The sequence below is a fragment of the Pollicipes pollicipes genome, unplaced genomic scaffold (genome assembly GCF_011947565.3).
Source record: "Pollicipes pollicipes isolate AB1234 unplaced genomic scaffold, Ppol_2.1 Scaffold_7261;HRSCAF=8764_pilon_pilon_pilon, whole genome shotgun sequence".
NCBI classification, from domain to species: Eukaryota; Metazoa; Arthropoda; class Thecostraca; order Pollicipedomorpha; family Pollicipedidae; genus Pollicipes; species Pollicipes pollicipes.
The window spans coordinates 62,531,404-62,552,405 of NW_023597054.1; the positions used below are offsets into that span (position 1 = coordinate 62,531,404).

The window sequence follows — 21,002 nt, forward strand, 5'->3', positions numbered from 1 at the left end:
GTGCTCGCTTAAGGTCAGTGACCTTGTCTGATCTTTCGCAAGTCATGGGGCCTAAATTATACAAGATCACTTTGAGTTTTGCATTTAAATAAGTGTTGTGACGATAGACAGTGTGTTTCTTAACACGAAATGCTAACCTGGGTCATTTTAGGTCAGTGGCCTATCCTGACCTTTAAGAAGCCCATAAAAGATGTGGCATGCGGTTCCTGTTATCGATAAATTCAAATGAGCACAAGAAACCACACCCATACAGCAAGCTCTAAAGTAATAAAGCAGGTTTGTTTTGACCTTGGCCTGATCTTTATTCCTGACCCTAGGTCAATTTACTTTGTTCATTCAATTCTTGTGTTGCCTAAGAAACTATATCAGAGATGTATGGCTTCGACTAACGCTCCAGATTAAACGATTTCCTGGAAATTGCTTGCATTGAATACATGGCCTGATTTTGGCCTGCCATAAGTCAGCGACTTTATAAGATATGCCTAATCTTGCGATACCAGACGATCCGCTATTCAATTGTCTAAAGCTATGCAAAATTTGACGCAGCTACGCTGCGCTGTTCGGAACCCATTCCGGAAAAACCTTCAGGGGTCAAAATGGCCGTAAGAAGTGCGTGTTAATCAGTCACAGACGCATCGCTGACACAAGGTACTCTTATTCTGTAGCTACCGGGCAATATCTAACGCTTTTACCCGCTTGCCAACAGCATGCGACATCGACAGAAGAACTCACTCCGACGCGCCTTTTGGCTCAGGTCATGTCTCAATAACAATGTTGTGAATCGTCATCAGATTGCTCTGGAAATCGATCAGCCGGGCTCGGACCTCATTCAGCACTGTAGCGGACGCGTCAGCACTCTGTGTCACGTCACAACGCTCACACACCGCCCGTGACGACTTTTTCCCGGTGGTGCTGTGGAGCCCCTGGTGGGCGGAGTGGAAGTCAGCCTGGTCGACCTGGAGGTCACCACTGGCCCGTTACCGTCACCATCCGATCCGAAGTAGGGTACCACGTGGCCCGGTTGGTCGTCGCAGCCGTACTCGCTCCGTTTCTCCTGGGGTACTAGAGGGCTGAATACCGTCCTCAGAGCGGGGCTACTCCGAGCCAAACCGCCCCCGCCGAAACGACCACACTACGAGTGGGCTGTCCTTAGAGCAGGGCTGTTCAGAACCGAAGCACCCGTCCTCAGAGCGGGGCTGCTCCGAGGCAAACCGCCCTCGCCGAGGCGACCACACTACGAGTGGACTGTCCTTAGAGCAGGGCTGTTTAGAACCGAAGCACCCGTCCTCAGAGCGGGGCTGCTCCCAGCCAAACCAACCCCGCCGGAGCTGCCGCACCACGAGAGGATTGGACGCTGTCCCAAGAGCGGGTCCGTCCTCCCTCAGTCAGCGATACAGGCAGCCCGGCCGAAGGACGGCGGGGCGCGATCGCAGGCTCGAGCGGTGGCCTCCAACGCTGACGCAACCGCGATGACGCCAGCCGCCGGCCGCCGGTGACGACGAGCTGTCCGGCTCGGACGAGGGGCTCACTTTCCAGCTGGGAGGCCGCGAGACCGCCGCCCACCAGCCAGCTCGGGCCGACAGCAGCCAACAACCGGTCCGACCGGGAAGGCGGCCAGTTTCCGGGGCGGCAGCGGCGATGGTGATAGCTTCTCGTTGAGACACAGCGAAGGTGGTTGCCCGAGCCACCCGCCTCAGGGTTTTCTGAAATGGCACCCTTCCACCTGTCTGTCTGTCCTTGTGTTTTGGATCAGGATTTCTGATAAATCCGGGGGTGACAGAGATTTTGCTTTCGATAAAATCATTTCTTTTCTAGCAACTTAATCCCGAATAAGTGTTTGTTGCGCTCGTCAGCTCAGTCTAGCGGAGGGGCGCTGGAGTCGCCGTTTGCAGTCCGGTGACTGGCCCAGGTGACAGAACTGGCGAGCGGAGCCCAGGCTGTGACGGGGAACGGCTGGTGCCGTCAGCAGCGCTTGTCAGGTCGCTGTGTGCTGGCTCTGGGCCCGGCGAGTGAGACTATCCCCGTCACCACGCCGCCACGCTCGGGGTGACAGACCGGCTCGCCGGACCGGCACTATCTGCACGCGGCCCCAGAGACGAAAGTGAAGGTTACGCAGCGCGCGCTCTGGGCCGAGACGAGGCGCGCGCCGCCGTCCGACGCGCCTCGCGCCCCGGCCGTGCCGCTCTGGGCGTCGGGGTTATGACCCGGAAACGCCCGCGGCCGCGCGGGCGTCGGCGACACCAGAGGAGTGTGTGAAGGGAGGGGTTCAGCAGACGGAGGGCAGTGAGGTGGGTGACCGAGATGGACCAGTGCGTCCACCTCGCGGCCGAACCGGGTCTGGCCTGCTCAGTGAGAGCAAGTCACGGACCGGACAGAACTGCACGTATGCCGGGCAAGGCAGGATAGGACGGCACAACTGCCCAGCGGAGCAGGATTGGGCAGCTGCTTAACAAAACAACAACATGCCAGCTTTTCTCCAGGTAGACTGCTATTTTATGTTGATGCTCCGCTGCTTCGTTGATGGCCGCCGGTCATCGCTGTCCGGCGGCCTCAATCAGGCCATGCCGTATCGGCCAGGGTACGAGCGTGGGTGGGTCTGAGTCAGGAAGATCCGTGCCGAGGACTGGGAAGACTCGAGTCAGTCTGACGGCGGCACGAGTCGGCCCGGCCGCGACCTGGGCGGACGTTGAGACATCGGACCCGGCGCCCTCGTCTGGCCGCAGGGGCCGCTGTGGTCAATTGGCACCCACAGGCTCGCAATCACTGACAGGGTGGGCACGCCGCCCGCTCATCAGGTGGTCTGGTGGCGAACGGCCGGGCGAGAGTCCGGTCCGACCCCGACGCGGCCTGGCGAGAGTCCAGCCCGACCCCAGCACGGCCGGCCGAGAGTCCAGTCCGACCCCAGCGCGGCCGGCCGAGAGTCCAGTCCGACCCCAGCGCGGCCGGTCGAGAGTTCAGCTCCGTCAAAGCCCAGCTTGGCGAAGCAGTCGGGCCACAAATGATAACTCTAAAAAGTGCCGACTGCCGAGACTCCGGCCTCCCAAACGCTCAGGCGGACGGGCGGACGGTAAGCCCCACGGTCCGGCCGGACGAGAGCACAGGTGGACGGATGTTTCGATGGCCAATCTGCTCGACTGTAACGTGCGGTGAGCTCTCAGAACTAACGGGAGATGCTGTTCGTGCGTAACGGTAGAGGCCTTCGGTTGCCGCGCTCGCCAGAAGCAGCGCGGCAGCTGATGGTGACGTGAGCCCGGACATTTGGCATCCGCGGCTTCGGCGGCCCCGGATCTCCATGTTTTTCATCACCGCTCTCGGCCACAGGTTTGGTAACGGGTGCGACATGCCGAACATAGGTACCAGTACCACTCGGTAACCGGCTTGGCAACGAATGATGCACGCGATTGGCCACCATTTCGAGACAGACCGAGGTCACCCAGTTCCCGCTCAGGGCATGGCAAGCCCGCGACTCGCTCCGGTCCCACGGCAGACGGCAGCTTAAACAGACTTACCGCCCGGCGTTACTAACTTGCGGCCCTCAGCTAAGCTCCGTGTATCAAATAATGCACGGCATCGGGGCATCACAACACCTGCAATAATGCCTCACGAAAGCCGTGGAGGGGAGAGCAAGCCAGCACGACGAACCTCGGCAACGGCGGCCAGCTAACCACATCATCCTACTGTTGCTCCGCCTCCTCGCAAGCAGCGGCGGTTTGCCCTCACTGGCCTCCATGACGCACCGTCCCAGGCTGATAGCGCTGGAGCTCCGGCACTCCGGCTTTTTGTCCCTCAAGGACTCCGGTGCTCCGGCGCTCCGTTCCTTGGTTGCGACTCACGGACCATGAACGGACTTGGGGGGGGAGGGGTAATTCGAGTGTCCCTAGCCCCACCCCCTATCCCCGCGATCCGCACCACTGAAAAGGGCAATTCCGGCTTCAATGGCGCCAGCTGGATAATTGCGGCGTTTTAAGAGCCGGACGCAGGGTGTGTGATTTCTCTGAGGACCTCGACGCTGGAATTAACCAGGTCTCGTCACGCATCGTTCGGCTGACGCCGAGGCGACGGTGGACACTTGGAGCAGTGACCAGCCCCCGAGGGGGCGCTGCCAGGTGGGCTGACCTCTTCGGTCACCCAATCAGGAGCCGGCCGAACCACCCCCAACCCAATCACAATAACGACGGTAATTAGGGGTGGCGGGCGTTTTCATTAGGCTGACGTAAGCATGTATCGATTAAGCCAGAGAACGCTGGCGTGCGCCTGAGATTGATGGGGAGGGGCCACGGATAAGACAGAAGACGCCGTATAAAATCTGGATTCTAGAGATGCCAACGTCATCGGGAGCTGCGCGTTTCATTTCATATCCAGGGTGCACTCAGAGAGTGTTAGGCGCAGATCATGCGAGCCGTCTCCCCCCAAAGAAAGTCAAGGATAGTGTGATATAACCGAGGCTGGCACACGCGCGGTGCTCACGAAAACACGACAAGACAGAGATAGTCAGACGGGTTGCTTGAGCAAGCGTGCGCAAAGGCCTGACTTTACATCAATCTTCAAATCAACAAACAACTGTGTCTTTGTCCTCAAAGAATGTGGCAACCTGCGCAAGGCCTGAAGCAGACCATCGATGGCCTTGCATGCCCGAATCATAGCGAAAATTAAGCCATGTCACGCAAGAATTCGTGACTTAGCCCTTATCTGTGACACGTGCAGCAAGTGATGGCTTCGGCAGTGAACAACTTCCCGAGGCATATCAGTTGGGTGGTAATGCCGCCAGTGTAAACCACACAGCGTATGATAACGGCCTTTTGCGTGCCTTGTTTCTGGTCCCCCGTCGCCGAGGTGATGCAAGTGTTATCGATAAGCTTTTCCGAGGCTGCTGATTTCAGACCTCCCTTTTTTAACCTTCAAATGAGAAACGTGCGATCGCAACGAGATGTGTGATGATGCTGCGGCACCCGAGATCAGCTGACTTCGAAGTACATGACAAGCTGTGACCCAATAGGTGTGGTTGGCAGCAAACCCCTCCCGGAAGTCGGCGCCGAGGTCGTCGCTGTCGGCCAGAGCCGTATCGCGCCACCTGAGCTCAGTCACGTCGATAGCAACGGGCAAGTGCGCCGCCCACAGGAAAACGAGCCGGCTTTGACCAGGCCTAACTGGGTTCGGCGGGGTCGGGCCGGGCGGGCAGGGTAGGTTAGTGGTAAAGGCGCCACGCCATCATGGAAGAATGTCGCCCCCGCGTCCGCCCAGCGCTGGCCGCCAGTAATCCGGCACCGTTATAAGCAATGCTTTGTCACTGGTGCAACTTGTGCCTTGAAATCGGCTTTGCAAGTGTGTCCACCTTTCTATTGCATGTCATTAGACACGGTCACACTATTCGGAGTTTAACCTTCTCCGACATTGCTTATGACATACTAACGGTGCACGTGTTAAATGATCGGTTTGTCGTAGCAGGTCATTATCATTCGACATTGTTTTGGATTTATGAAATCTGTGGACAGTTCAGGCAAACGAACAAGCATGTATGCACCCGACATTATTCATCAGTTCTAATCTGAGATATGTCGTTAATGTCAATATGACCTAGTCGAGTTACAGCAGTGCCTAAATTTAATCTCGGCAATCCCCTTGCTCGATATTTTTCAGAGTTAGATCGGAGTACGGATTGTTCGTGCGTCGCAGCGCTGGCCAGCATCTGTCAGACTATCCAAACACATCGAGAAGCCGAACCACTGGATGATTGACACGTCGGGCTGCCGGAGTTTGATCCGAGCCGGGCGGGAGCCGCCGGTCGTCACGGCGACCACCGCAAGTCCTGAGCCGCGCCCTCGGCTTGGCACCGCTGGCATTCTGGCCCGGTGAGGGGCCGGCCGACCGGCCGGCGCCGCTCCGGCGGCCCGAGGTCGACCGCAGGGGAGCGAGCGCCGACAGTGGCGGGACGATAGCCCGCGGCACCGGCGGCCACCGAGTCAGCCGGGCTCGGCTGCAGAAAAGCACAAGGGGGGGGGGGGGGGGGGGGAGCGGAGCAGGTTGGCACGGTCTGTCGGCGCCACGCTCCGGCACCTCCCTCCCCCCCCCCCCCCCCCCACTCGAGGCGTGCCGTGAGGCACGGTGGCAGCTGAGCGCACGGTCGCCACGTCACCGGGCGACGTCAGGGCCCGCTGCTCAGAATGGGGCAACGGCGGACGCTACGCGGAGGGGAGGGCTGTCCGTCACGAGCGAACATCCGAGCGCGTACCGCTGTGCTCGGCTGCCGCACGCGACCGTGACTTTATCCGATGCCGTACGCGCGTCTGCGCCGGTGACGGTCAATTCCCGGCTCTGAAACCGGACACGTAGCCCATTTGTTTTTAGGATTGTTATTGAGAGGTTTGGCCGGCGCAGGGCCTGTCGATCATCTTATCTGACGCTGCACACGTCAGACGTGCGTCCTTGGGCTGAGCGAAGCTGAGACAGCTCCCTCTGCTATACCGGACGTCGGCCATTCAGGAAGTCACAGTCCAGCCACAAACGACGCTGCCAGTAATTTGCAGCGGTAGATGTCTGCTGAGGCCTCGCACCGGCCACGGAAATGGCGTCCTTGTGTGACGGCCTTACGAACGTCATCTACCTGCGGATCTTTGTCTTGCCACTTACGTTAGGTCGTTCGTGTTATTGCTTGGAATTCCAACCATTGTCAATAGGCACGCATAGGATAGACCTTGGTAGTCTTGTAGTCACCGATGACATCAACTCGGTTGTTGCCTTTGCCGTAACTGGTTGCGAGCGTGACTAGCAGTATACGATGGTCTTTCTCAGTATACGGTCGGCACGAAAGGAAAGTGCGCCGATTACAGCAGTATTAAAAAATAATAACTCCGCGACATCAGATGATACGCAACAAACAGTCATAACATTACGTTAATTCAGCACAGTTGTCAATTGTCATGATTACTGCCCACAAAGCAACGCATGTACATTGACAAATTACAGTCACACTGGGTTGCTGCTCCTCTGAGTGGGCATCCCAGCATACCTTTTCTACAGCTGTGGCCCAGGGAGAGCAGTTGAAACAGCTGTTACGCGCCACAAGTCGACAATCAGACCGGCTTTTGTGATGGACACAACGAAGAATATTATAAATGACGTGGCTGTTAGGCCATGCGACGCAGGTGTACCTGTTACACGTGCTATGAGAACTGGCGATAGTTCGCGACGGCAAAGCTTTTGTTTTCCTACAGTGCACAGCAGCGGCATATAGCTAGCAACCACCACGTGTTTGTAAGAATATTCTCTGTGTGCTGTGTGGAATCGACGACAATCGATTGTGCAATGCCGTGAATGCATTGCAAACTGTTTACGCCTCGGAGTAAAGGAAGGTGGAAAAGTGAAAAAGCAAACATCACCACTCGCTCATTATTAGTGACAGCGGTTGCTTGCTTAAGACGTAGGCCAGGCACATAAATGGTACTTCCATGTAACAAAATACCACAAGCTTTTTACAGAATGCACTGTCTCGTGTCTCACTGAGGTCATCCGCGCTATAGCTTAAGATATCAATTACTCCCAGCAGGCACATAAAACAAGTTGACAGTCCTGCAGCCATCGACGGCATCAACACAGATATTGCTTATGTCGTGACTAGTTGGGTGCCACTGCCATACCACAAATGCTATTCCTCAGGTATACGCGGTCGGTATGGCCGAGGAGAGTGGGCCTACACAGCCGCACTACACAGGAGTACACAGCCGCGCTACACGGGAGTACACAGCCGCGCTACACAGGAGCACACGGCCGCGCTACACAGGAGTACGCAGCCGCCCTACACAGGACAGCACTGTGTCACAACGTCTGCAACCCCCACCCACGGAGCCCGGACTAACCTGTAGGCCACGTAGCAGCAGATCGTCCATATGGCCAAGATGAACACGTGGCGACGCATCACCTTGTGCGGCAGTTGCATAGTGTAGCGCATCTTGTGTACTGCAGACCAGTCCCTGCGAAGACGGTGGATGTTTTAATTTTGTACACTCACTGAAAGCTCATCCACATGTCACACCTTCTGTAAACCACAGCGTGTTCTGGCTGGGTGCGCTCACTAAGCCCATGGAATACCGCTTTCACATCAAACCTGCCGCATTGCGGAGTAACAGTATTGCAGACGCCCTAATCCGGAACCCCGCATCAAAACTGGGTGGAAATCAGCAATCAGGCACCGCTGGGTGGTGAACAAAGCACTGGGTGGCGTCTCAAAGTAAGCCGACGGGTCGGCAGTTTGCACCTGGCAGAAGCAATACGAATTGAGAGAGCGGTAGACAAAGAGTCCATCCCTGACGACTCCTCGAGACAAGTTTATGAGTGGGAGTGTGCTGGTGAGGACGGGGTAACCGGCTGGACGGGAGACTCGGCAGAAGGCCGAGAGAATGTCTCCGTCGGGCGCCATTTGTCTCCGGCGCGGCCCGTCATCTGACAGGCCAGTGGCGGACGAAAGTGGTACGGCCGGGCCGCGTGTGGAGCCGACGGTAAATCATTGAAGGCTGATGAGCGATAGCAGACGGTCTCGTTGGTCGCGCTCCGAAGCCGTGAAAAGCGAGGCGGCGCGCCGTGAGAAGTGAGTGTGTTTGTCAAGCCGGCGCGCGGCCGGTGCGCTCTCGAGGCCGGACGGGAGGCAGCGGGCGGCGCCGGCACCTCCGCCCCCTGCAGGGGCCGGCCGAACCAGTTCTGCGGAGCGCCGGCGCGGAGGGAACGTCACATCAAGGCCGGTTCGGCTCCGGGTGCCCGACAGCGGCGGCCGACACGTCAGGCAGTGCAGTCGTGCCCCTTTCCCTTACCCAACACGAGGGGAGCGTTAGGGACCTGGGGCGGATATGGGGACATCAAACTGCACGACATGGCGTGCCTAGCCCAGGTGGGCACTCAGGCGTGACCGCCACTCAGAACCGACTGAGTGAGGGACATGACTGAATTTCCAAAGCACCATGAATACTGCATGCACCCACCAATTTACCGTCATCTGCATTTCGTAGACATATCAAAACACCAGAATGACATGATACGGTCACTATTTGTGGCGAGAAGAGCAAGGGGAAGCCACTTCTCTAGACAGCATTTTGCAAACCCGTCACTTGTCGTCATGCGTTTGCACGCGAGGAGTCCGGTGAGCACAATGCTCCACTCGCACGGGCCGCAAAGGCCGCCATATGACATGTCGGTTTTTATTTCGGCTGTTTAAGCATTCCGGACACTCCACATTGCTGCATTTTAAGAGGCCCCCAAAACTGACTTCGCTTTAGAAACCTTGGCCGTTTCATGCAGCTTTCACTAATCCACAAGACAAAGAAGCCCATTAACTTGGCTAAAGGCCGGATCGCTCTTTGTCCCGTTTTTCAGGCAGCCCTGACCACCTATGCCTCAGATACCCAAGACACGAACTGGCCGGCCACCGTTTTGCGCGGTACCCGGCGAGGGCCCGCCGCCCTGCGCGGTACCCGGTACCCGGCGCCGGCCGCCGTCCTGCGCCGGATCCGATACAGTGACCCAGCGGCCGACTCCCTGTTACAGAACTGGTGCGGGTCCGGTCCTAGACTGTCTCACTGGGTCAGGGTCAGGCCTGCCCTCGCAGGGTTGACCACCCCAGCTTGGTCTGCTGGCCGCGGCCGGCTGGCTGCTGTGTTCTGACTCCTGATAGCATGCATGCCCTCAGTGCACATCCCTCGAGCCCGCGACACTGGCAGTCCAGACCATCCAGAAGCAAGTGAACAGTTGGTGACAGGGCGCCGCAGCTACTAAGACAAATAGTCAGTGCTCTGAGCCACACTGCTTGGCGACAATCACCAGCTGTCTATCACCAACGCTTTCGGGACAGAACGGCCCGACCGGAGGGCAAAACCGGGCCGCCATGGCAATTTTCATGCCGTGCAGTAACCGCGAATATCTGCTGGGGGGGGGGTGGGTGAGTGGGGGGGGGGGGGGGGGGGGGGGGGGGGGGGGGGGCGCTCGATCGCATTTAGCGTCAGCGATGCGAATCGAGAACAATGCTATCAAATGGAGGTGGTTCTGGCACGGCCGATTGTTTGCTTTATCAGCGAGGTGGGAGCAGCTCTTCGGCTCCAATTGTGAAAAGTGGCCTCCGAACTCACCATGCTTCACTGTCCACTCAGTGGGAATGTGGACACAAAGCGATCTCGCTGCAGGGGCGCACTGACAACTGAAACGCTTTGGGACGCCTTGCAACTGACTGGAGCAATCATTTGTATGCCGTGCAGCCAATCACATTGATCTCGCCTGATACCGCAATAAGTCCTGTAATAGCGGAACTTCATAAATTGTATTAAACAACAATTTCTCTTCGCCAAGCCCGCAAGAATTCCAAACTCCTCCACTTTTGTAGACGTCATTTGAAAGTGCTGATCAGCGAGCACTGTTTCTTGCCACCGATGGCTCATCGCTGAGGGCGAATGACCGGCATTCAATGGCAGGGACGGCATTTAATGGCACGGAAACTGGCTCATAGCTCCCTCTCTCACGGCAACTTTCCTCTCTCCTAGAACAAACACCCCTGCGCCCTTCCAGGCGGCGTGAGGTGCTCAAAGGCCGCCTACCACGAGCTTAGACCACAAGCAGGCAAAACGGGCCGACAAGAGGTAGCAAGCCATGCTCCGACTGCCGGCGATTGAGAACGGTCCCCCGGAGACGGGAACGGAAAGGAGGCCTGTTGGTGGTGCAGTCCTGCCGATGGTGGTCCGAAATAGAAAAGGCCTTGCCACTTCACAATACGTAAGGACGGGGAAAAACTGAGAAAATTTAGAACTTTGTGGGACGGCCTATCGACAAAAAGCCAGACCAAAGGCGCAGAGCGGCGAGGCACGCAGGACGCAGGAGCATGCCTCCATGGGTGTAGGCAGACAGCACCCACGCATGCCTCCTGACCTTATGGCCCTGAGTGGCACGGTCCCAGCATGTGGATGCTGAGCCAGGTCCGCTGGCGAGCACTGATCCCGCTAACGCCCGGCGGTGGCTCTGCGCAGTGCGTGCAGTGAAGTACGGGTGTAGTGCGTGATGTCAGCGTGGTGTCAACCACATGGGCTGCTGGGACTCGTCAGTTCTGGGCGAGGACGACATACGTATGCAAAGCGACATCCGGCCCGCTGGCGGCGGCAGGTGGAGGGGGGGGGGGAGGAGGGACCCGTGCGCGGTCATCGGCCCCTGAGGCCGAAGCGGGTGTCACGGTTCACGGAGCCCAGACGGGCGTCAGATCACCACGCTCGCAGGGTCCAGACGGGTGTCACATTACCAACCCAGGACGTGGCGACGGACTATAATGTACCAGCCAGATCCTCGGCGCACCCGGCCCAGACAGCATCGTTCGTCTGGCCGGCGGCAGTGAGCAGCAAAAAGCGCACCCCTGCCGGCCGGCCCGGCGCTCGGGCCCCCGTCGACTGAGACGGACGCGCCAAATATTTGTGCTGGCCCCGCGTCGGTCGGCCTGCTGCAGCCTCCAGATGGCCGGCTGGCCGAGATAGCGTTCGCATTTCGACAGAAGATATCCCAGAGACATGACATTTCCACAAACACGACCGCGCGACCGCTGGCCAGCACGCCGAGCCCACCGTCCAGCGGCACGCAGCGCGCCCAGCTCCCAGCGGCACACGAAGCGCGCGGAGGTCCCCAAGATGCGTGATGCAGCGCGCATGCCAACGAGCTGTGGCGCTGAGGCAGAGACCGTGGGTGACCTGCTGTTGGGAATCTGCTCCGATCGGCTGCGGAGAGTGCCCATCGAAGGGGTCACGACATGGGGCAGTCCTCGACAGAGGCAGCTCACCTTGTCCTTCTCAGCGGTTTGTTGTCTAGCTGGACAGCGGAGCCACCGGCCGTGGCGCCGTCTACAGCGGTGGCATCGGAGGCGACCGCCTCGCGTCTCCTTCCGCAGCACCGGACCTCGCCGACCGTACAACACCTGACGACGCTGCTGGCTGGACTGGCGCTGCCGGGCGCCGGCCGGTCCGCCGGGCCGCGCTCGCCGCGTGACGTCACCGCTGTCGGCGTGACGTCATGCGCCTGGAGGCGACGCCGCCATCAGGTTCAAGGTCTGGGATGGTGCCGCGGCTCGCTTGGGACCGGGTGAGGGTGAATGCGCCCCTCTGTCGCAACTACAGCGGTCCCCGTTGTCGGAGGGCTTCGTCGGTCCTGCAGCCGTCGTGCCAGGACTGCCAGAAAGCGAGTTGGCACCTGCTGGACCCGCATAACTGCCAGGGAACAGTGCGCGACTGGGTGTGGGACGTAACGGAGTTAGTGGCACAGATGACGTTCACTGGTGACCCCCAGTTGAGTCACTCCCCGCCCCGCTTGCTGAAATCGCGCGCAAAAAAATCAACGCAAGTAACGATGAGGGCGTGATCTTTAACGATATTTCCACTTCAGGACCGGCAAGTGGCAGTGTGTGAGGCTCGGTAAGAAGGGCACTGAAGTCTGCCCGGTAGAATATGTAGCAATTCTTCTTTTTTTTAAATGGAACTTGTCACTTGAGAGTGGTGACCATATGCTCAGCCAACTTCACAATCACTGGCTGGTTGCTGGTCCAGGTTGCTGGTCTTAACTCCAGCGCTGAAATGTCCAAAGCCTGCTTTTCATATTTCTGTCGTGCGCGGGCATCAGCACCATCTGCAGGTCACCCACATCCACAGGATATGTGGGTAAGAGCTCCCTTGATCCATTAACCCCGATCAAAATTCAACTGTCTGGCTGGTCGGTCAAAATTAGACCGCCATTGACAATGATCTGACCTGCATCGCCAATTTCTGTGCGATTGCGCCATGATAGCCGGCTTATTGCCGCTGCAGCCCCGGGCTTCTCCGCGTAATCCCTAACTGGGTGAGGGCCGCCACTCAGATGCCTCTGATGCAGATCTGGTGTCAAGGTGGCGCCGCAGTAGTCCCGTCCAGCGACTGTTCAGTTCAACAAAGAAATAGACCACCAGATGATCAGATGCAGGGTGAAGCGGTAGATCATGCAGCGCTTCGCTTAGGATGGCTTGGGTCTCAGCCGCGCACGCCCGCTCCTGACGCACGGGGGTGGGGGGTCAGTGGCGTCCGGGGGTAACCGCGTGTGTGGAACGATCGAGGACTGGAGCAAGGCTGGTCGAAATGAGCATCACTCTGGTGACTAATTCCTCACACCTGGCGTGGGCCCGCGGGAGGCACAGTTAGAGAGGCAGCAAAGTGAGACTGGAAACGAGGACTGAGTTTTGGTGACAGAACATGTGTCGGGGTGACAAGAAACGTGTCACCCCGGAGGACAGGAAACGTGTCACCCCGGAGAAAGGATGCGCAGACTGAGGGAGCGGAGACGCGGCGGGAGTGGTGCGTCGGCGGTGACATAAAGAGTCACATGACATCGCATGACATGACACGGCAGTGTGCCGTGAGAGCGACCGATGTGACATCGCCATCGTCATCACTTCACATCCTCACATCGCATCACATCACGTCATCACCATCACCACTGGTGGCGGTGGCATCACCACCACCACCAGTCGGTCGGTCTGGAAGTGATCTGGGCCAGCCACCGGCGACTGGCTGCTCCATGACGTGCCGGGAGAGCAAGGGTCCGACCACGCACTGGTGTGGCCGCTTGGATCCGCATCCCGGTAACGCTCGGGAGGATTACGCCAGTTTTGCGTTTTCATCGGACTCACGTGGTCAAAGCAGATTGGACTACTGCTACATTCAATGTGAGGAGCGCCTCGCGTGGGAGGGGCGGGGAAGGAACAGCCATTGGAAAGCATGCATAACTGGGGAGTGGCAAACCAACCTGACAGAGCTTGCGGCCGCATCAAACTTGGAGAGGCAACGCGAATGTCTATCAAATCTCCAAAAAAAACCGTCACTCTCCACGTCACGCCATGACTGCGACACTGTCTCTCAACGTTGCTTAACCTTAACAATTACTGGATTAAGGTTAGGTAACGTTATTTAAGGTCACAAGGTTAAAATACGTATTTGACGAATCATGTGATGTGATGCATGTCTGCGGATCACATTTGTGCATGAGGCTCAGAGCAATCACCTAAAACTGGTGCACATTACCGATGTACGCACGTCTATACAACTACCAAGCAGTAAAGTAACATCCGTTCTTAGCTCCAGTTGTGACTCTCCGTGGAGTAGTTGAGCCAACACAACGGCGTGCTTCACGCAAAGGGCACACAGAGGCACACCCGAAAGATGACTCCCCTCCTCTCAGCGCCTCGACATATTGGCGTCCTTTCGTCCAGCTAAGGTGCGCCCGTTGCGGGAAACCTGAACAGGCGCGTCACAAAATCCAAGTATAGCGGCGCCCCTCAGCCCGAGTAAATGATTGGATCCAGATAAAGGCAGGCCAAATCTACGCTGGAGGGACGCTCCCGGCTCTAAGAGTAATGGCGCCCTAGAGATCCGAAAACTCTGCAGAGGGGCAACCCAAGACCAAGTTAAAGAGCTCTCCCACGATTGTAGGCGGGAATCCCAAATCCAACTACATATGCTTCCAAAGCCCGGCGAGAGAGATGCCTCTAAGATCAGGTCGAGGAGCGCCCAAACACGTCTGCACGGAAGCACTCGAAGCCGAGGTATGAGAGCAAGTCAAGTCTGTATGCAGATGAAAGCCTTAAGTCCAGAATAGAGGCTTTCTGATCAATACAGGAGTTTTCTTCATCCAGCCAAGGACCTCCCAAGCCAAAACAGGCATTCACGGCACAGAAAAGATCCTCTTGATGCATATAGAAGCCTCCTGATCAGAACATGCCCTCCAGATCATGACCAGAACAGCTTCCTTCCGATTTATAAAGAAACCTTCAAAGCCAGCAAGGGTCCTCGTTATCCCAAAACAAGATATTTTGATCCGGAACTGCGGTTATCTGAAACACAGGCCCTGCCCAGGTAGGTACACTGGGCGCGCGTGCATCCCCTGGGATGTGGCGTGATCTCCCAGGCTCGCTCCGTGCATACCCTGCATTTAATTTGTATGGGCTTACGACGATTGGATAGAACCCTTCCCTGTCTCGTCATCTGCGTTGTACGATGAGTCAATTTTGGTGCTAGTCTTAAGCCCTGTATCATTTGTGGCATTTTCGTCTTAGGTATTGCTTACGTTTTTGCGTGGACAGAGGTTTCATTTTCACCTTAAAATGTTTGATGAATATAGCCGATAACCAGACGATATTAAAGCGCTTGGATGGCTAGACCGGCAGCAGTCGAATGTACCGCGCTATGCACGATCACTAGATTACGATCAACATTAGATTACGATCAACATTAGATTACGATCAACATTCACATGCGATTTGCAATGTCCGGAGGTGCTTTCAGTTCCGCTCATTAAACGCAGTTATGGGAACGAATTCGGCTTCAGCTTCGGCTGCTCCAAGCGCCGGTTTTTCTTCAATGGTTCCGGGTTTGGCTTCCACTTGTGCCATTTTTCAAGATTGCCTTCGGTCTTTCGCCACTTTCAGCACCTGGCTTCGACTTCAGCTTCAAAATCTGTTTGAGTTATGGGTTCGGCTTATAGCCAGTCCTCTGCTGCGCCCCTGCTCGCCTTGGCCTCATACGACACTGGGCTGCTGTCTTAGATTTCGTCATTGTATTTTTTTCACTGCTGTCGCGACTTTATTTCACACAAAAAAACATATGTGTCTGCCCGGTCATCTCAATATGCCTACCACACATCTTCCATAGCTGTGCCACATGTCTGTAGCCAAACACTAGTCCTCCATTCTCAGGACCCATTGACACTTCACGACGGCCGAGGTACTAATTGTCCGGAACGTAGTGCGTATGCTAGTGCACAAGACGAGGGCGATGTCTGTAACAACTAAGTTATCCGAGATGCTAACACCTCATCTTGATCATTTCATGAGACCCTGAGATAGTTTTTGATTCCCTTAGATGTTTAGAAGACGCGGAAATAGGCTATTTCTCATAACAACGTTGTACACTAAGTTTGGCTTCGGTTCCTCTCTTGTGATTTTTGATTGATGAGTCGGCTCGGGCTTCGTGTTTCTCATGTCCGAAGCTACTGTCTTATGTTCCGCTCGGATTCAATATCAATATTCGGATTCACGTGCTGTAACAGGAGGGTATTAGCTGGAGTAGCTATTGGTGGGATGCATAAGATGCATACGCACACCATACATAAGATGGGAAAATTCATGGGCTGGGAGACTTCCCCCGTTATTGCATTCCTCCTGAGTCCATCGGTACCAGAATTGACGAAATGAAGAAAAAATATAATGATCACATATCGGGCTCAAAGTATCTCTCCAGAAAAATGTCTCTAAAATTTCACAAGTTTGCTTCTGAATACGTGACTACTTCCTGTAACTCCAGGCCCTACCATCGTGCAGAGGAGTTGTTCAGTTTTTATGTTATATCCATTTGATTAATATGCCCAGGCTGGTTGAAATCTAGGCGAGGTTAAGTTTGGACGTTTTTCGAAATGACATCCTCATTTATGATGGCATGAAGAGTAACTTTGCAGGCACTGGGTTTACTTATCGCCTCTCCAGTTGACCGGTATGCGACTTTTGTTATCCATGTGTAGCAAGAACTAAAGCTTTACCAGGTCAGGTCAGATCAGGTCACGATAGGTCATACGCTATTTGTGATGAGCCCCCACTTTGAGCTTGGCCAGGACAATGATTGATTGCAACGGGGTTTCGTAGGCCCGCAGATATGTATCTTATTTCTAATTGGACCCCGTGACGTTTGCGTGGATATCTCCGAGGGCAATTGAATATGCTTAGAGCACATCAAAATACACACCATTGTACTCATAACTTATCAAAAAATAATTTGGTTTGGGTTTGTTGTCGCCACAATGCATGGTCTGTTATTTGTTACGTTGTAAAACTGAACGCGTGCTTCTGGAAAACTTGACCTTTGACCTGGGATAATAGGTCAATTATCGACCTGACAGCATAACTACTAGCATCAATCGTGAAGTCTAGTTGAGAGCAAGTAGTTAGTGATTACCAGGCTGTATCTTAAGTACTTTGGAAACGCCAGAGGGTCGGCGCAAAATGACCTCAATAGTCGGCGCGTTTTTAGAGCAGACAGTTCTGAATATGGGTGCTCGACAAAAGGAAATTCCACGAGTTCAGTGGACCCGTGTGCCATATGGAATAAGCAACCGTTTCCGGTTTAATGGAAAACATATTTTGGTACGGAGAACAAAAATGAAGCGTGGCTAATTGAAGCAAGGCAGAATCCTATTCTCACTTTGATGCATACAAAATACACTCCTAATGGGAACACTACGAAGACACAAACATATTGCCACAATCACATCAATAGTGTTCACCGCCCACCACCTGGTAGTTCAAGGGTTGCACTAGAATTTGTTTGTCTATTTTGGGCTGCGGAGAGTTCGTTAATGAATATACTTTCCCAAAATTAAAGGCATCTTCTGGCATTGCACGTTCGTAAAATGTCAGAGTTGTCTGTCAGTTATTGTCGCGTTAATGTCCTGTCGTGTTCGTGTCGCATGTGGTCCAGACGTGCCCCGTCACGTAAGTGCATTGTTAGGCGTAATGAGAGTGTCGCTGTGGTCACACCAATGTAGTGTATGGAACAAAGTTCGCAACTTTCGATGTTGCAGTTGAATTGGTACACTGCATTGTTGCAGTTTAGTTTGTCGGGTTTGTCTGGGCTGTTTCTCATAAGGAAGTTAGAGATGTTCTTATTACACACGGTATATATATATATGGATGCATCTCATAATGCACATACTATAATATATATATATATATATATATATATATATATATATATATATATATATATATATATATATATATAGTGCATGTTTGTGTTTGTTTGTGTGTTTGTGTATGTGTCTTATATACCCAGTTTCAAGTACCTTGAGCTTCCACTTTTGCAAGCACTTGGCTAGAATAGTGGTATTGCCTACAATCACTTCCTTCGTGAGTCTAACATTGTGATTTCCATGGCCGTTTTGTTTTGGCGCACATGCTTGCAGGCGCATCGCGGTGCGTCGTGACAGGGAAGTTGTGTGACCAATGTATGTCGAGAGGGTCTCCACACATAGTCACCGAGTGGGCAGTGCAATTTGTACGCAACGTGACTTTCAGCGCCGGGGTGTCTTCAGACACATTGTTTTACATGATTAAACCAAATATTTTAGGATTTTATGGTAAATGGTGAGCTCCCAGCCATCAAGCTAACAATTTCAAGCCCTAAAAATCTGGCCTAATCATGAAAAACAATTCACTCAAGACATCCCGACCCACTGTCATTGCCCACTCGGTGACTGCGCGCCGACCCACTGTCATTGCCCACTCGGTGACTGCGCGCCGACCCACTGTCATTGCCCACTCGGTGACTGCGCGCCGACCCACTGTCATTGCCCACTCGGTGACTGCGCGCCGACCCTCTCAACATATATCGGTCACACAACAACTTCCCTGCCGGCACGCATGGCGCTGCACCTGCAAGACGTTGCACCAAAGCAAAACGTTCATAGAATCCACAACTCTAGGCTCAAGTGAATAGTGATGGTAGGCAATATTGCTTTTCCAGCCAAGTGCTCACAAACGTGGGAAGTCAAAGCACTTGAAGCCGGGTACATATTATGAGGGGCACGTTCTCACCGTGTGATGGTTAGCCTCTGGCACCAAGGGTGTTCTTCCCCCATCAGATGTGCCACTCAATATTGTCCATGGATGTATGTGAGTTGAAATTTAGATGATCTAGCTATCTCAAGCTCCTGAAACATTATTCTGAACCAACGCGATCCGAACGTACCTTGCAGCTGTTTTTATTGTAGTGCATGTGCATGCATTTCAGTAGTGTGTGCAAGAGACTGTGCTTATGTCTGATGATGTTAGTAGAACTAACGAAAGGCCGCAAAATGTAGGGACGATTTTGTATAGCTTTTCTGAAGACAGCAAACGGTTGATGCGGAACCTTGGAGTTGTTATCGAACAAACGCGTAAGCACCAGATATGCTAACATATTTAACGAGCCATGTATCACGGAAGATGTGTTCCCATCCCTCACATACATATATATATATATATATATATATATATATATATATATATATATATATATATATGTATATATACATATATCCGTTCGCCGTTCGTTTGTCCGTCCGCCATGTGCAGATGGAGCGACGGCTCAGTGCTACAGCCAACGAGCTACGCGATATTTGGCGTGTGGCCAAGCCAACAGTGGTGTATCACTGTATAACATTCGGGACCGGATTCGAACGGGACGCCGCCGGTGCGTGCAAACGTGCCCTTCAGGCTTTACACGGGCAACACGAAATTCGTAACTTGCCGACAGATCGCGGGAGTGCTTGACAAAGCCCAGTTCATAACATGACAACGGGGAACACAGCGAAACGGGACCAACACATTTCGACGCAGAAAATACTGGGGAATCGTACTGACACAGGCGACCATGAGGTGTGCGTGCAATAATCAGTAAACAGCATATTGAAGCTTTTTAAGCGTTTTCCATGAACGATGTCAGATATTGGTGACCCGAAAAGACGACGTACAGGTGCGTGCGCCGTTTATAAAACCATTAGTCACCCCGGCGCTATCAGGGGCATAGCGACGCCAGCAATGGACTGGGAAGAGACCAGCCTTGTACTTTCGAACACAGTCTCGAATACGATGTCGCCTAAACCGCGCAAACCAGAATGGCGTTGGCATGAAGAATTAAACAACACGAAAGTGAAACGGACTTCAAGCCCAGTCCACCATTTCCAGTTACCACTCGAACTTTTTGCGCATTTGACGATAGGATGGCCACAATAGCCGAAAGACATCCGTCACTTTAAAATTCACCGCTTGCATTGGTGCAAAACGCCACCCCGCCGACCGTGATACCGCTTACGTATCGGCAATATTAAGGCCAAGACGATATATACCGTTGGCGATTCAGGCATTGGAATTTCCTGAGTTTGCACCAGCGATACTCCGCGCGGCGAAGGTTCAGACCTCGTATTGAGCATTTGACAGTACAGTTGATAATAAGCTGCAACTAAGTCACATCAAAGTTAAGTCAAGCCAGACAAGCAGCGGAGTACTCATTCAAAGAGCGTTCCCTCAAATAATCAAATTACAAGACCATTATGACTACCGGTCTCAAGATGCTTCCAAATTACGAATGACCATTTTGAGTAAATTATGCGATGCGCAATGTACTTACAGACAGCGGGCACGCACAGGCCTAAGCGCCGTGGACACAAACAATTCGACTTATTCAGCATTAATGAACACAAGGAAACAGTTCGTTGCCGTCCCAATCTGAGATCCAAAACCCGTTCCCGCACCGGGAATCGAACCCGGGCCTCACGGGTGAGAGCCGTGTATCCTAGCCACTAGACCATGCGGGAGTTGGGAATCAGGAAGCACAATGAGGAGGCAGTAATTAATCAGGAGTTGCTCGATGCGGAGACTGATAGTCACGCTTGTATCCAGATGGGTTATGCCTGGAACTATACTATCTGGTACAACGGAGGATCATAAATCAGTAGCAGATGAGGGCTACCATATAAAATTGTGTATGGGGAGCACCCCACAATTTAGGTCAACTGCACGGTACGGCGGGAAGATATCAGCACTAAATGGTAGTTTTATTACTGAATGGAAGCAAAAAAGTATTAGGCTAAGAGGCTTGCAAACCTATTCCATTCCATATTTCATATGGGAAATTTGGAAATCTTTGAAAGCCCAGACCGTTGTCCCGTCAACAAATTTCATTTCCCATTTCTGGACAATTCAATATTTGCAAACAGGCAGATATAATTTCCATCGTCCATCCACTAGACCAGCATTTGATGTATGCCTGTGGCCTCAACGCTCCCTCATTTGCTTCTTCACCGAGGCGCCAGCGCAGAAGCACATGCCAAGCGTTGATGCCCGGTACTGCCTTGCTACAATGCGATACAGAGCGGCTCTCGCGGGTGCAAGGCTATGTAATGAGGTATGATCATCCGGGGATTTTTCCGGCACTTTTCCTTCA

The 21,002-nt window shown here is 54.1% G+C and overlaps 1 protein-coding gene and 1 non-coding gene across 2 annotated transcripts in view; both read right to left on the reverse strand.

Annotated features, from left to right (window-relative positions):
• Window positions 1–11,933, reverse strand: part of LOC119111841 (uncharacterized) — a 34,957-nt gene extending 23,024 nt beyond the window's left edge. Inside the window, exons 1-2 of the mRNA XM_037235672.1 lie at window positions 11,792–11,933; window positions 7,854–7,967 (exon numbers count right to left, since the gene is read on the reverse strand). Coding sequence (XP_037091567.1) covers window positions 7,854–7,945 — 92 coding nt within the window. The 5' untranslated portion in view covers window positions 7,946–7,967; window positions 11,792–11,933. The remainder of the gene's footprint in view (window positions 1–7,853; window positions 7,968–11,791) is intronic.
• An 8,368-nt stretch (window positions 11,934–20,301) lies between these two features.
• TRNAE-CUC (transfer RNA glutamic acid (anticodon CUC)) lies at window positions 20,302–20,373 on the reverse strand. Its single transcript has one exon. It is a non-coding gene; the product is annotated as a tRNA-Glu (tRNA).
• Window positions 20,374–21,002: the final 629 nt, after the last annotated feature.